Source organism: Arachis ipaensis, chromosome B7 (assembly GCF_059453495.1).
Source record: "Arachis ipaensis isolate K30076 ecotype BB chromosome B7, ASM5945349v1, whole genome shotgun sequence".
NCBI classification, from domain to species: Eukaryota; Viridiplantae; Streptophyta; class Magnoliopsida; order Fabales; family Fabaceae; genus Arachis; species Arachis ipaensis.
The window spans coordinates 31,858,657-31,872,824 of record NC_142442.1 but is presented as its reverse complement, the minus strand read 5'-3'; the positions used below and the strand labels follow the sequence as shown (position 1 = coordinate 31,872,824).

General features: G+C 32.3%; 1 protein-coding gene across 1 annotated transcript; it reads left to right on the top strand.

The window, feature by feature from the left end:
* Window positions 1-4,489: 4,489 nt before the first annotated feature.
* On the top strand, window positions 4,490-6,106 carry LOC107608471 (uncharacterized). The gene is made up of 2 exons (XM_021107574.2): window positions 4,490-4,806; window positions 5,271-6,106. The coding sequence occupies exons 1-2, from the start codon at window positions 4,645-4,647 to the stop codon at window positions 5,895-5,897; spliced, it is 789 nt and encodes a 262-aa protein (XP_020963233.2). The 5' UTR covers window positions 4,490-4,644; the 3' UTR covers window positions 5,898-6,106.
* The last annotated feature ends 8,062 nt before the right edge of the window (window positions 6,107-14,168 follow it).

The window sequence follows — 14,168 nt, the reverse complement described above, 5'->3', positions numbered from 1 at the left end:
GAAGAACGAACAGCAAATACAGATGAGTAAGGGAAATATTTCTCATCAAAAATTATATTTCTTGCAATTATGATTTTACCATTTCTACCAAGACATTTGAAATTTTTTGACTCTGGAGCATACCCAAAAAGTAACTTGTATTGTTGTTAAATTTGCAGAACTTGAGCTTTTGAATTAAGTATAAACAAGTGTATCTTGTGTAAACATGTACAATGCTCATATAGTAATTCTGATCTGGAAACAATTGGGACAGGACTCCATACATCAATGTAAATTAATTCAAGAGGAGCAGTAAAAACAATATTAGACAAAGAGAAAGGTAAGGTATGCATTTTGCCTTTTGCACAAGCTTCACACACAACAGAATCAAACTCAGTTTTATTTGAACATGGTATATTACAGTGTCTAAAAATAATCTCAAAAATAATAAGTGATGGATGTCCTAATCTTCTATGCCAAAGTTCTAAATTAGATTTACATATAGCAAGAAAAGATTGAAATACTTTGGAATCATTAATCTGTCTAGCTATATACATGTTCTCAAAAACATATAGTTCTTGTTTAAGTATTCCTTGAAGGAGCACCTCCTTGGACATCTGAGATTTGACATAACAATGAAAAGGATAAAATTCGAAAAACACATTGTTATCTAAACAAAATTTGAAAACACTGATTAAGTTCTTTAGTTTGCAAGAGTAGGAACATGCAATAAGTTTTTCAAAATAAAAATCTTGTTAGTAGTAGAATTTTGTAATAAAGAATGTCCAATTTTTGAAATATTGATACTTGCACCATTAGAAAAATACAACTGATCTGGACGAGTGTAGTTAGAATCAAGAACAAAGCTTGTTGCATCTGGCGTCAAGTGATGACTTGCACCAAAATCTGGGTACGTACCAAGAAGTGTCTAAAGATATTGAAGGAGTAGCAATAAAGGATTGAGGATTATGAAAGAATGCAGGAGGTGGTTATGCTATGTTGGATGATGAAGACTGGAATGTTGTAAATGAGATATACTTTGAAAAATGTGATTAAACTTGTAAAAGCACTGAAGAGCAGTGTGGCCAATTCTTCCACAAACTTGGCAGCTTTGATGATTATTCAATTGCCAAAAACTTCTACCTCTTTTAAAGAATCGTCCACCTCTGCCACCTCACCTTCTACCATAGGGTCAAAAAAACGATCTTGAATTGGATAAGGGAATTTGAGCAAGATTGACATGAGCCAGAGAAATAGAAAATTGTTTGAACTTTTCAATTGTTTCTTCGTGTGAAATCAACAGATTTTTTACTTCACCAATGGAAAATGATTCAGGTTTGGCCAGAACCAATTTAATACAGCTTGAAAATTCTTCTGATAAATCTTCACATATTGCTTCAATGTGATCTTCAGTTGTAATTGAATAACCTATAGCCATAAGAGAGTCCACAACTTCTTTGATTTGAGCCAAATATTCAGTGATCTTGAGATTCTTTTTTTTTTTAATAATCTTGAGCTGTTTGTAATTGTTTGATCTTTGTTTTGGTCGTTTCAGCAAAGTGAGTTTGAAGTTTCTGCCATATTTTAAGAGCTGAAGAGCAATGTGCAATGCGATTCTTGAAGGAAGAATCAACAGATGCAAGCAACCAAGATCTGAGATTCTAGTATCATTGAAGCCATTTAATGTGTTTTTTAGAGACTTTTCCAGCAATTTGAGCTTCAGCAGATTCAAATTCAGGTGGTAATTTTTCTTCTTGAAGATGATCTCCAAGATTTTGACCCATGATGGTAAAGAGTGCTTGTTGTTGTCATGTGAGAAAATTAGAGTCATTCAATCTGTTTTGAATAGGAGAAAGAAAACCTTTTTAATTAATGGGGAGAGCCATGAATCGACCTTCCTCTGAATACCATGTAAATATAATCCAAGAACTCAATCGGAAGAGATGAGAGAACTTAGAGAAAATAGAATTGCTTGGAATACAAGTTAATTACGTAAGAGTGAAAAAGAACTTGTTATTCTAAATCTGTTTCAATTGTGTGTTTACTAGGGACCTTAGCAACTTATATATACACCACAATAGTCCTAACTCCTAACTATGCTCACTAATATTACTATTCTCTACATATATCAAGTCAATTTGTTGGTCTCTCTTTTGGTTATTTAGAGAAGAGTTGTATTAGTCTTATGTGTCTTCTCTTTATACTTGGTGAGGAGTATTTGTTTCTTTGTTTATTTCTTTATAGTTGAGAGTATACACCATTTAATTTAGTATCGACGAGTATTTTAGGTGTATTTGGAATTTGGATATGTTTAAGTATTTGGTCATTTCTTTGTTATCTCACTAGAGATTTTGGTTTAAGTGTAGTTGTTACCTATTTGTATGTTTGTTCTATTTTGGAAAATGTTATGTGTCTTTTAAAATTGAGCCTTTAATAAGTTTTTTAATTTAAATAATATTATTTAATTAAATTTTAATTAAAATACATTCTTAATTTGTAGCTAAATATGTTAGTAATTAAAATAAATTTAAATTTTAAATACTAGAATTTTTCTCACTTTCTATCCACTTTATAAAGTAGTTACTTTAATATTTTTTTCATTCTCTCTGTACGTTTCTCTCTCGTACGTTATTTTTTTCTTCTGTCTCGTTCTTCACAAAAATTTTTATAGAAGAATGTTATTCCTCTACAGGTAAATTTACAGTTCATACTTATTATTATTATTATTATTATTATTATTATTAGATGAGTCGTGCCATTTTGTTCCTATTTGACTCGAGTGACTATGCATGCTAACTCAAAAGTCAAAACTCATTCATCATCATTGTCCAATGAAATTTTAATAAGATTATATCAACATTTGAATTAAATAATAAATGAATTATCCGTCTATGCATCAAAATTCTTTTCTTCTTCTTCCCTTTTCTTTGTCTTTCTTTCTTTTATTTTTTTAATCTTTATCTCTGAATGATTTGAGAAGACCACCAACATAAAATCATTAGACCGAATTAAAGATAAATAAAGGAGCAATTACACATCTAAAATTATTAAGTTACCCAAAAAATATTTTTAAAATACATCCAAAATTATAAATCTAAAATTTAAATTTAAACATTAAAAATAAAATTAATTTTTTATATCTTATTCGATTAAAGTTCACCTAATATTTCTTTTTTTTAATAGTTAAAATTTTTTGTTACTTCTTTGAATATTAATGCTTTAAAAATTATTAAAATGTACAAAAAAATTTGTTTTTGTTTTTAATTGTAACACATAAAATTATTAAGTGATACACAAAATATTTCTAAAACACATCCAATTAAAATCATAAATCATAAATTTAAATTTAAAATTTAAATTTAAACATTTAATATAAAATTAATTTTTTTATATCTTATGCGATAAAAGTTTATCTAATATTTCTTATTTTTTTTATGGTTACTTATTTGAACATTAATGCTTTTAAAATTATTAAAATGTATGTTTGTAAAAATTAGTTATTTTTTTTAATTATTACGCATCTAAAATTATTGACTTATCTACAAAATATATTTGAAACACATCCAAATCATAAATCTAAAATTTAAATTTAAACGTTAAAAATAAAATTAATTTTTTTATATTTTATTCGATAAAAACGTATCTAATATTTCTTATTTTTTTATTGTTTTTAAAATTATTAAAATGAATAATTAAGCTAAGTTTTTTAGATTTTATTCAATAAAAGTATATCTAACATATTAGTTCAAAATATGATCTCTTGTAGGGTTTTAGATGTGTGAGTTAATAATTAAAACCCTGAAAATTTACTTTTTGGATTTTAAAATTAAAATCTTTGATTTTATTGAATTTAATTTTTGGATGTGTATTTAAATGATAATCTTTTAATAATTAAAAATACTAAAACTGAAACAGAAATTTTAAATTTTAAATTTTAAATTTTAATTTTATTTAGTTTGTATTTTAAATGTATATTTAATTTTAAAAAGATACTAGATCTATTTAAATGTGTTTGTTTTATTTTTTTTTAAATTATTATAATAAAAAACTGAATAAAAAATCATATTTAAAGGATACCTAATCGTATTTGTTCTATTTTATAGTAAAATATTTGTTTGTCATCTTTAGACATAGGCTTTAAGCCGTCAATTTTGTGTGTGTTGATAAATTTTGCTTTCGCTAGTTAGCTCTTGTGCGCTACTCTAGTTATTGCCTAAATTCTTAACATATATTTTATATTTTGTTATATATTTTATACAAATAATTAATTTTAATAACTAATTTTACTGTATATATCTAGTATGATATTCAACTTATTCTGCTCCCAAAACACAGGCACAGTGAATATTAATGCAATAAAAAACATAGGATATAACGTAAAGTGTGCCCTTAATGAATTTGTTTTTTAAATGTGGAAAAACTGAAAGAAAAATGTTTGAAGGGACTAAATATCTAAATAATTAACATGCAATGCTTTTATAAGATTCATTTCACTCACGGATGCCAATAACGCAAAAAAGGAAAAAACAAATCCACACACACAAAGAGACATGCATATAAATCAATAAATCAACTTCTACTACTCTTTCAACAAACACATAATAGGCCATCTTTTTTTTCTCATTCAGAAACCAGATTGATCCCAGAATCCTTGTTTGGTTTTGAATGGAAAAGGGGGTTATTGATCTCATACTAGTCCCAAGTGGTCTTCTTGTAATGGCAATATACCATTTCTGGCTTCTTCGTAGAGTTCTGAAGCACCCCACCAAAACCACTATTGCTGTCAATGAAATCAGTAGACGTCTCTGGGTTGAAACTATGATGGAGGTAGGTACTTATTTATGTGGTTGTCTGAATAACATTTTTTTTTTTATACTTTAAAAGATTTAAGTACAGATCATTCTAACTACACAAAAATATAAGTTAAGTGCTGATAACTAATATATTATTAAATAAACAAAAATAACTAATTTTTAAATTTATTATAATACTTAAAAAGTCATCTAAATACAGGAATTTAATTTACACTATATATACAAGTACATCAAAATTAATTAAATTCTAAAATTAAACATACTTCAAGAAAATATGTTTTTTTTTTTCTAGTTGTTTAGTTTTGTTGAGATATTTTTTTTTTGTTGTTGTTGGGCTCTAATATAGTCTTACTGTAAGTTTTATTCAATTGCATGAGTACTTATTTTTGGAAAAAAATTCCAACAATTAATTAAATTTTTAAAAAATTTATTTATGTAATTAATATTGGTGTGAAGAGTAAACATTTAAATTAACAGGATATACCAAGGCATGGGGTTCTGGCAGTGCAATCCTTGAGGAACAACATAATGGCTTCAACCCTTTTGGCCACCGCCGCCATATCGCTTTCTTCCCTCATAGCCATATTAATGGTCGGCGGCGGCGGCGGCGGCAACTATGGTGGCTACTACCACAAAGGAGAAACCAAGAGCCTTGTCTCGGAGGCCTATGGTGATAGAATAAGTGATTACATTTTGTCCTTGAAGTTCTTCGCCATGTTGTTGTGCTTCTTGCTCTCATTCATGTTCAATGTTCAATCAATAAGGTACTATAACCAAGCAAGCATCCTCATTAACGTACCCTTCAAGAAAGTGCCGTCGTCGCCGACGCCGACACTGAGCCTCAGACTTGGGATGTTAAATGTCACCAAGATTTTCAACAAGGGGAGCTATTTTTGGTCTCTAGGATGGCGGGCCATCTACTTCTCTTTCCCTTTGTTTATGTGGCTTTTGGGACCAATTCCGATGTTTGTTTCATGCATTGTCCTAGTCTTCATTTTGTACTTCTTGGATTCTACCTTTGATTGTGGATGGCAAGGGGGTGACAATAACGAGGTGCATAAGAACTACAATGTTGACATGGAAGTTGGTATGGGGGCCAATTGATATATGGAACCTTATGATCCCTAATTGGCCAATGCCATATGAAAACTCTTGTGCATGCAATAGTTCTGCTTTTGGGTAATTTTTCCGGCCTTTTGCGTCAATAATTTCACTTCTTTAACAACATATAGGGCAAATTGCATGCACCAAAAGTACTGAAAATCCGATGAACCAGAAGTAAAACTAGTCCGCGTCATTGTTACACTCAAACAACGGGTTTTTAGGTGCATTGTCAGATTATCATTAATGTAACTCTCTCTCTCTCTCTCTCTCACAGACCTTATCTTTGCTAAAAAAATTACATATATAAAAATCAACGTAAAAAAAAGACGAAAAAACGTGCTAAGAGAGGAAAATAAAAGAGAAAAGAGAGGAAATTAAAAACAACAAAGAGAAAGGAAGAAAAAAAAAGGAAAACAAAACACATAAGAAGAAGAAAAACAACTCAACAAAAAAAGAAAAGGAGGAGGGAATGGAAAAGGTTTTTTCTCTATTTAAATAAAATATTATAATTTATTATTTATTGATTTAAATAAAGATACATGAATTTATTAATTTGTACATTTAATCTTATTTTCGTAGTCAAAAACTGCAAAATTGAGACTAAGTACATAAATTAAAAAAGTTTGAACACTTATTATTTCATTCCCATATTTCAAGTTTAAAATTTCGATTCAAAGTTGATTATTATTCTAACTTTGACACCATATTTGTCTGGAAATTAAAATCTTAGATCAATAATATTTGGCCTCAAATATGTGGGAATTACGAATTGTTTGGATGACATTTTTTTATTAATTGATTGTTTGAAATTGATTTGACTGAGAAAATTTTGAATTGCCTTAGAGTTATGTCAAACAATTGAAACGAGGTTGATATATACCGTAATAGAAATATCAAAAGATGAATACTCATGTGAAAATACCTCGATGTGAAACTAATCTAGCTAAGAACGGTTGCATAGTTTGATGTGTTTAATTAAACTAATTTTTTCTTGATAGTCACACTAATTAAATTGGTTTTTTATTGAATTAATTTTTTCCTGAAAACAAAAATGTGATTTAGTTGTTGGCCATGCATTATATCCTTATTATTATTTATATTAAATATAATAATTGAGAAGTAAGTAAAATGAATATGTAACAATCTGCCTTAGAAGGTGATATAGTAGGTTTTAATATTAGTGATTACTTTAGTACGATGATAAATTGATACAAACCGATTTGATAAAATCGAGAATAAATAAAAATATAATATGTGAATTATATTATCTATATTAATATTTAATTTTTCTTTTTTTTAAATATATATTGTATCATTATTTTTATTAAAATATTTTTATAATTTAATAAAAATAAAAAATATTTTGTTATTTAATTTTAAAAAAGATTTAAATAATTTTTTATGTTGAACTACTCTTTTGAATTAATCAAAATTTAAGATTCAACTAATTTTAACTATATTTTAAATTTAAATAATTAAAAAAACACATCTAAAAAACTAAAAAAATAAAAAATAAAAAGTTGTTCATTTTTTCTAAGGTTTCAGTGTTCTTCATCTCCTCTCTATTGATCTTGAATTAAAATTGGGAATGTGTATTTTAAAAATGTTAAAAAACGAAGAAAAAACGATTTTTGTACTAAAAGTTATGAATTTTTAAAATTCAGACCTCTGTTGAAAATTTTATAGAATTGTAGAATTTGCACTGTGTGCATGTGCACAGGGTTGTGCCCACGCACAAGACAGAGACAAATTTCAACTCTGTGTGTGACAGAGCTGTGCGTGTGCACACGTCCTGTTTTCTTTAAAATATTATTTTTTTTACTGTTTAGTCTTTCCGACAAGCTTGTAACCCTTTTTAACCTTCGTATGGAGTTGAATAACCAATCTTTAAGCTTTGAGTACACTGAAGAAGAACATAATGATTTAAACTGATTAATCTCGGATAAACCTTGATTAACTGGATGAAAATGTTGTGTAGATAGTGGTTCGTCTTACCTATGTTGAGGACGGTGACTTGGTCCTGCTCACGGAATGATAAGATTGATTAATTAATAAACAAATGGGGTGACTATATATTATAACTTATGAAATTGACTGAGTTGGCAATTATGACTAAATGTAATATGAAAAACTGTATTGGCAAGGACGTGGGTTTTGTCTCGCTTGCGTGGTTGACATCCCAAGAGAACGTGTACAAGGTACTCTCCCTGCGAGATGTGAACAGGGCACTCTCCCTACGAGTATTGATCGGCAAGGATGGAAGCTTTGTCCCGCTTGCATGATTATTATTGAGCACAATCTCGTGAGGGCGGTGATACATAATGCTCACTTGAGATATAGTATCTAAATTTCAGTGGGGATGATGATACGTAACGCTCACTTGAGACCGGAAGAATGATTTCTCATGAGGTTGGTGATACGTAATGCTCATGGAAGGGATGTTTTCTGAGATAAGGATGGCGATACGCAACGTCTATCTCAGGAATGTTGTTGGGTGCGGGCAACCAACCAACACGTGAGCTCATGGCCTGTTTAAGAATAGATATGTATCATGTGCATTTGTATGCTATTGTTTGAGTGAACATAATTATTTTGATTTACCTAACTGATTATTCTGCATAACTGTTAGCTGTACTACTTGTTCTAATTGTGCTAAATTGTGATTGCCTTGCATTTGCCTTGTGTTTGTGATTGATCCTGCTGAACTGAACATATGACGGAAGAGAGATGATGATTTATTGAAAATGATTGAGACTAGAGATAGCTATAGAGCTGAGAATTCAACAAATTTAACTCTGTGTGGATTAGTGAAAACCCTAGGCTTGAACTTCTATGATGTTGGAGATAGGATTGCCTAGAAAGTTCATATTTTTTTATATAGTCTTTATTTGGAATTATTATCCCACTGGAACCCTTGGGTTCTCACTCGTCGTGGATTTTCTATTTTTCAGATGCAGGACGTGATGAACCTTGCTGAAAGTGCAAGATTCTATTTGGTGAAGCAAAGAAGACATTTTGAAATTTATTTAATTTTAGAATTCTCTCTGCTTTTGATACTTTATTGTATATTTTGTATATTCCTCATAGAGATTTTTATTTGTAGAGACAAGATGTCTATTTTGTATACTTTTTGGTGTTGTAATATTCTAATCGGCCCTTTCTTCGCGAATCGAGACTAGTAACTACTATGTGTCCTATTTTTATATATATTTTGCTTCAGTATACGATGCTTCTTACGTTAACGTCTCGTGTGTGAATAACAGTTGTTGATTTTATTTATCTTTCCTTCACATGCTCCTAGTTATATTATTATTCTTCAAGTATTATATATGTATGTATCTTTCTTTCAGGTGTCATAATACCTCACCACCTTTGGTTTACGACTATAGCATATGGTTTTGTGTGGTAGGGGTGTTACACTCAGCAAATTTGCAAAGAATTATACCTTCTAACCTCCTAGGTATCCTTTCGTTGACGAAGTGAGATGAAAATCAACCAAGTGCAACCTTAGCCGAATTCCTTACATTTTCCATGGTACTTAAGATGATTTGACTCTAACACCCTATACTAAACTCCTTGACGGATGCTATAATCCTTCACATTCAATATAGCTTCCTCTTTATTTTGAAATGATTGCCCAATCTAAAATTCTATAGAAGCAATTCCATGATGCAATCCTTGACCCCAAAGGCATCATCTACATTCGGCTGTTGCCCTAGAGCTTCCAAGTTTAGTGTTGAAAAGTGCGGAGGATATTGTTATGTGCCAAAACTTGATGAGACCTGTTGTGTACGTGGATTGCTCCTCGTATCCTCATCACTGTTCCAACTATATCGACAGGCTCTTCATCCGAATTATCCTTTTTCATTGCATTTTCAACTCGATTAGGTTCATCGTCGCCTACACAATCAAGAATCATGATCAGAGAACTAGCCATCTCAACTTCCAGCTGCTGGAATAAACAATTCTCCAATACTACACAACTATCTTCATCTGCACGATTCAAATGAACCGCAAGGGATGGAGATGCAACGATCGGACAAGCCGATACAACCACAGGCATCAAACTGGAAACACCCCCAATGCAGTCGACTAAGGATTCGGAGCTGATGTCCCAGAACTGTCAACACATCCTCCAACCTCGCAACAACTCGTGTGTTCTGACCTCTATAAAACTTTTCGACAATGAAATAGAACCTGCAGATCTTCATCAGAACCTATCACAAAGTATCATACTTCATCAGAACCTTGCATAAAATAACTTCTTCACCCACTTGGTCCTAAACATCCCAAGTTTCTGCAATATGCTGATTTTTAGATATGACAAAGGTATTCGTTGAATGGATAAATACACTCAAGAGTTCCTTGTAGGTAAACTTCACACCTTCTCTTTTGCTTTTATAAATTTTTCCAGAGCAATGCACTAGCGCTAAGAAACTATCCTCCTCACTGGACATTGTGAAAATGACTCTCCTTGACAATTACCTTCCATTAGTATATATAGAGTATTACAGCCTTCATAAACTGTGGTAGGAGTCCTGCGATTTATGTACACTATTTGATATTTATAAAATGTGGCAAGGGTCTCACGGTTTATGCACAAATGATGCTCTTTATAAAGGGGTCTTGCGGTTTATGTACAAGTGCTAAACCATGGTTAGCAGCCATGGTTTATATAGAGTTCAAAGAAGACACGAATGTAATGAGTTTCAGATTGTTGTATTTGCGTAAATATGAATCCCAATTATTTTTTTTTTGGATAAATTACCCTTTTTTATGTTAGACAAAAACTATTTTTTTAAATTAATCAAATTTTAAAATTCAAATAACTCTAATTTTATATTTTATATTTTAAATTTTAAATAATTTAAAAATCAGAACAAAAATATATCGGAAAAAGAAAAAATAAAAAAAGTTTATCATCTTCTCTAAGATTCCAATGTTCTTCATTTTTTCTCTCATCTTTCTTCTCTCTGGTAAAGAAGAAGAACAAAATAGAACTCACTCACAATACATTCTTTACTTGAGATTACTCAGGTATCAATCTAAATGCCATGCCATTTACCTTAAGCTAAAAAATCTCTTAGAAATAGTAATTTTTGTTTTTAAATACCAAAGCGGATAAATTAAAATTGAAATTAAATGATAGAAACAAGAATATAATGAAGAAATTAGAGAACCTTGTTGAGTGCAACAGGGACAATTTTGGAGCCGTCATGCATGCAAGGGTCCACCATGGAAACCTGGTGGAGTAGAGCTTGGACGTCGTCTCCATTAAAGTAGAAGAGGCCAAAATTCTTGCCGATAGAGGCTTCGACAACTAGCAAGAACTCCTCTAATGCGTGGCGTACACGGGCACGCCCTTGATTTCCTCTTATCTTATATCAATTCAGAAAGTTTGACAGGGTGTCATGGAGAAATTGGAGGAAAGCGTTTTTTTTCTTCTTTACTAGATGTGGACAATAGAGCTCATTCACCAGCAATAGAAGAAATAGAGTGATGCACTACAGAGGCAGTTATGCTGCAACTGCTATTTAAGTACTGAATAACTTAACTAGAGTTAGATGTTAATCTGAGTTTGTTAGCTATAGTTAGAAGGCAGTTACATTTTTAGTTGTGTATATAAACACCATTGTACAAACTGAATTGGGTGTGATTCATCATTAATTCCATTTCTCTCATTTCTGATTTTGCATGTTCTAAGTTCTCTCTCCCAACTCTTCTCACTCACCTTCACAAACTCTGCACTCAGAGCATGAGTTTCCACATGATGCGGTGCGCGTGGAAGAGTGCAGAGATCGAGAATTTCAGAACTTCTCACCAGTGCAAGAATCGTGAGAGTTGGCTCTCTAGTGTGAAGGTTTATCAATGGCAACCATGGCACAGGGAGAAGCGATGGATCCAAGTTCGAACCAGAATTTTACAGCTAGCGATTTCCAGAATTTTGCTCAGATGATGAAACAATTTTCCGCGTTCCAAGCACAGATGAACAAATCGAACATGAATCTGATTCAAGATCCTTCAAGCCATTTCTTCTCAAATGCAAGCGAGAATCCAAGTATATCTCTGGCACCATCTCTTCTCACTACCTGTAATTACCATGCCTGGGCGCGATCTGTTTGGCTTTCACTCGAATTCAAGAATAAAATCAAATTTGTTGATGGAACCCTACCTAGACCTAATGAGACTGATCCAACCTTTGGTGCTTGGAAAAGAAACAACACGATTGTCCTGTCTTGGTTGCATACTTCAATTAGTCCTGAGATATTACAAAGTGTGTTGTGGTGCAACGATGCATGTGAATTGTGGAAAGACCTTAGGCATAGGTTCTACGAAGGGGATTTATTCAAAATTGGAGAATTGGAGGAAGAAATGTTTAAATTGCGGCAAGGGGAGCTTACAATTACAGCCTATTTCATCAAACTCAAAGTGATTTGGGAGGAATTAGATGAGTTTAGACCTATTCCAGTATGTTCTTGTGGAGAGACTTGTTCTTGTGGTCTTGCTGTGATGAGAAGGTACAGACTTGAATCATATGGTGTTAAGCTCCTCCGAGGACTCAATGATCAATATGCCACTGTGCGATCTCAAGTAATGCTGATGATGCCTCTCCCTGACATCAATACAATCTATTCCTTGCTTCTCCAGCAAGAGCGACAGATGCATCATGGTGACTACTCTGACCCGAGTATGCTGATCAATGCAGTGACAAATGACTACAAAGAAAGAGATGGCAGAACAAGCTCGAATTATCGAGGGAGAGGGTGCTCAGGCCGTGGCAGAGGCAGAGGAGCCTCAAAACTCTGCTCTTATTGTGGCAAGCACGGACACACGGTGGATACCTGCTATGCCAAACATGGATATCCCCCAAATATGCAACGCAAGATAGTCAATGCTGTCAGTGTGAACAGCTCAATTGCTGAAGGAAATGTAGAACTCAGCAACACTACCACTCCTAAGGGTGAGAATGGAATCAGCATTGATGGTTTATTTTCAGAAAAACAAAAGGAGGCCTTGATTGCTCTTTCTCAACAACATGACCAACGACCTGCTCATAGTGGAAACTTGGCATCACCTGTACTTGCTCCATCCGCAGGTATATTCCAAATACTCTAAACCACGAATTATAAATTGAAAAACCATGATTGGATCCTGGACTCAGGTGCTACTGCACCTGTGTCTTCTTCACTGACACTCTTTCAATCATATCATCACATTAATCCAGTAACAATTAAGATGCCAAATGGTTCAAAGACTGTTGCAACCATATGTGGAACAGTCTTCTTTTCAACTAATTTGTATTTGACAAATGTGCTTTATGTCCCTACCTTCTCTTTCAATCTGATTTCTGTTTCACATGCCACTAAATCCTTGCTTTGTGTTTTTTCATTTGATAAAAATGCATGTAAGATCCAGGAAATCCTTTCCTCGAGGATGATTGGAGTTGCTAAACAGTTAGGAGGTTTATACATCATGAATAAAGAGACTATTTTCACACATGTCATTAACCACAACATGCACACTACACATGACTCTTAGCACAAACAGCACAACACAAACAACATCACACATTCCATTGGAGACAGTAGCATTTGGCATCAAAGATTAGGACACTTAGCTTTAGATAGGCTTAGTTCTATGAAAAAGAAATATCCCTTTCTGATTTGTCCTGATGCTGGTATGCCTTGTGACTCTTGTCACTTTGCCAAACAAAAGAAAATTCCATTTGGCACTAGCATCACTCAATCAGAGAGAAAATTTTCCCTCATTCATGTAGACATCTGGGGTCCCATTAACATTCCTTCAATTGTTGGTCACAAGTATTTTTTGACTATAGTTGAGGACAAAACAAGATTTACTTGGTTGTACTTCATGCAAAATAAATCTGAGACATCCTCTTGTTTGAAACAATTTGTTCAATTCATAAAAGCGCAATTCAATTGCAGTATACAATGCATAAGATCAGACAATGGCAAAGAATTTATATTAGGTGATTTCTTTCAAAAAGAAGGCATTATTCACCATACCTCTTGTGTTGAGACACCTCAACAAAATGGTGTGGTGGAACATAAGCACCAAAAAATTTTAAATATGACAAGAGCATTGCTTTTTCACGTGAATTTACCTAAAAATTTTTGGCATTATGCAGCCGCATATGCTGTACACATTATGAACCGGGTACCAAGCTCCATTCTTAATGATTGCAGTTCATATGAAAAACTTTTCAATAAACTGCCTGACATCAGTCATTTTAAAATTCTTGGGTGCTTA

Excerpts from the sequence above, each read along its gene's own strand:
- LOC107608471 (XM_021107574.2), top strand. The coding sequence starts at position 4,645 with ATGGAAAAGGGGGTTATTGATCTCATACTAGTCCCAAGTGGTCTTCTT. Across the intron at positions 4,807-5,270 it reads GGGTTGAAACTATGATGGAG|GATATACCAAGGCATGGGGT; the intron begins GTAGGTACTTAT and ends TTAAATTAACAG.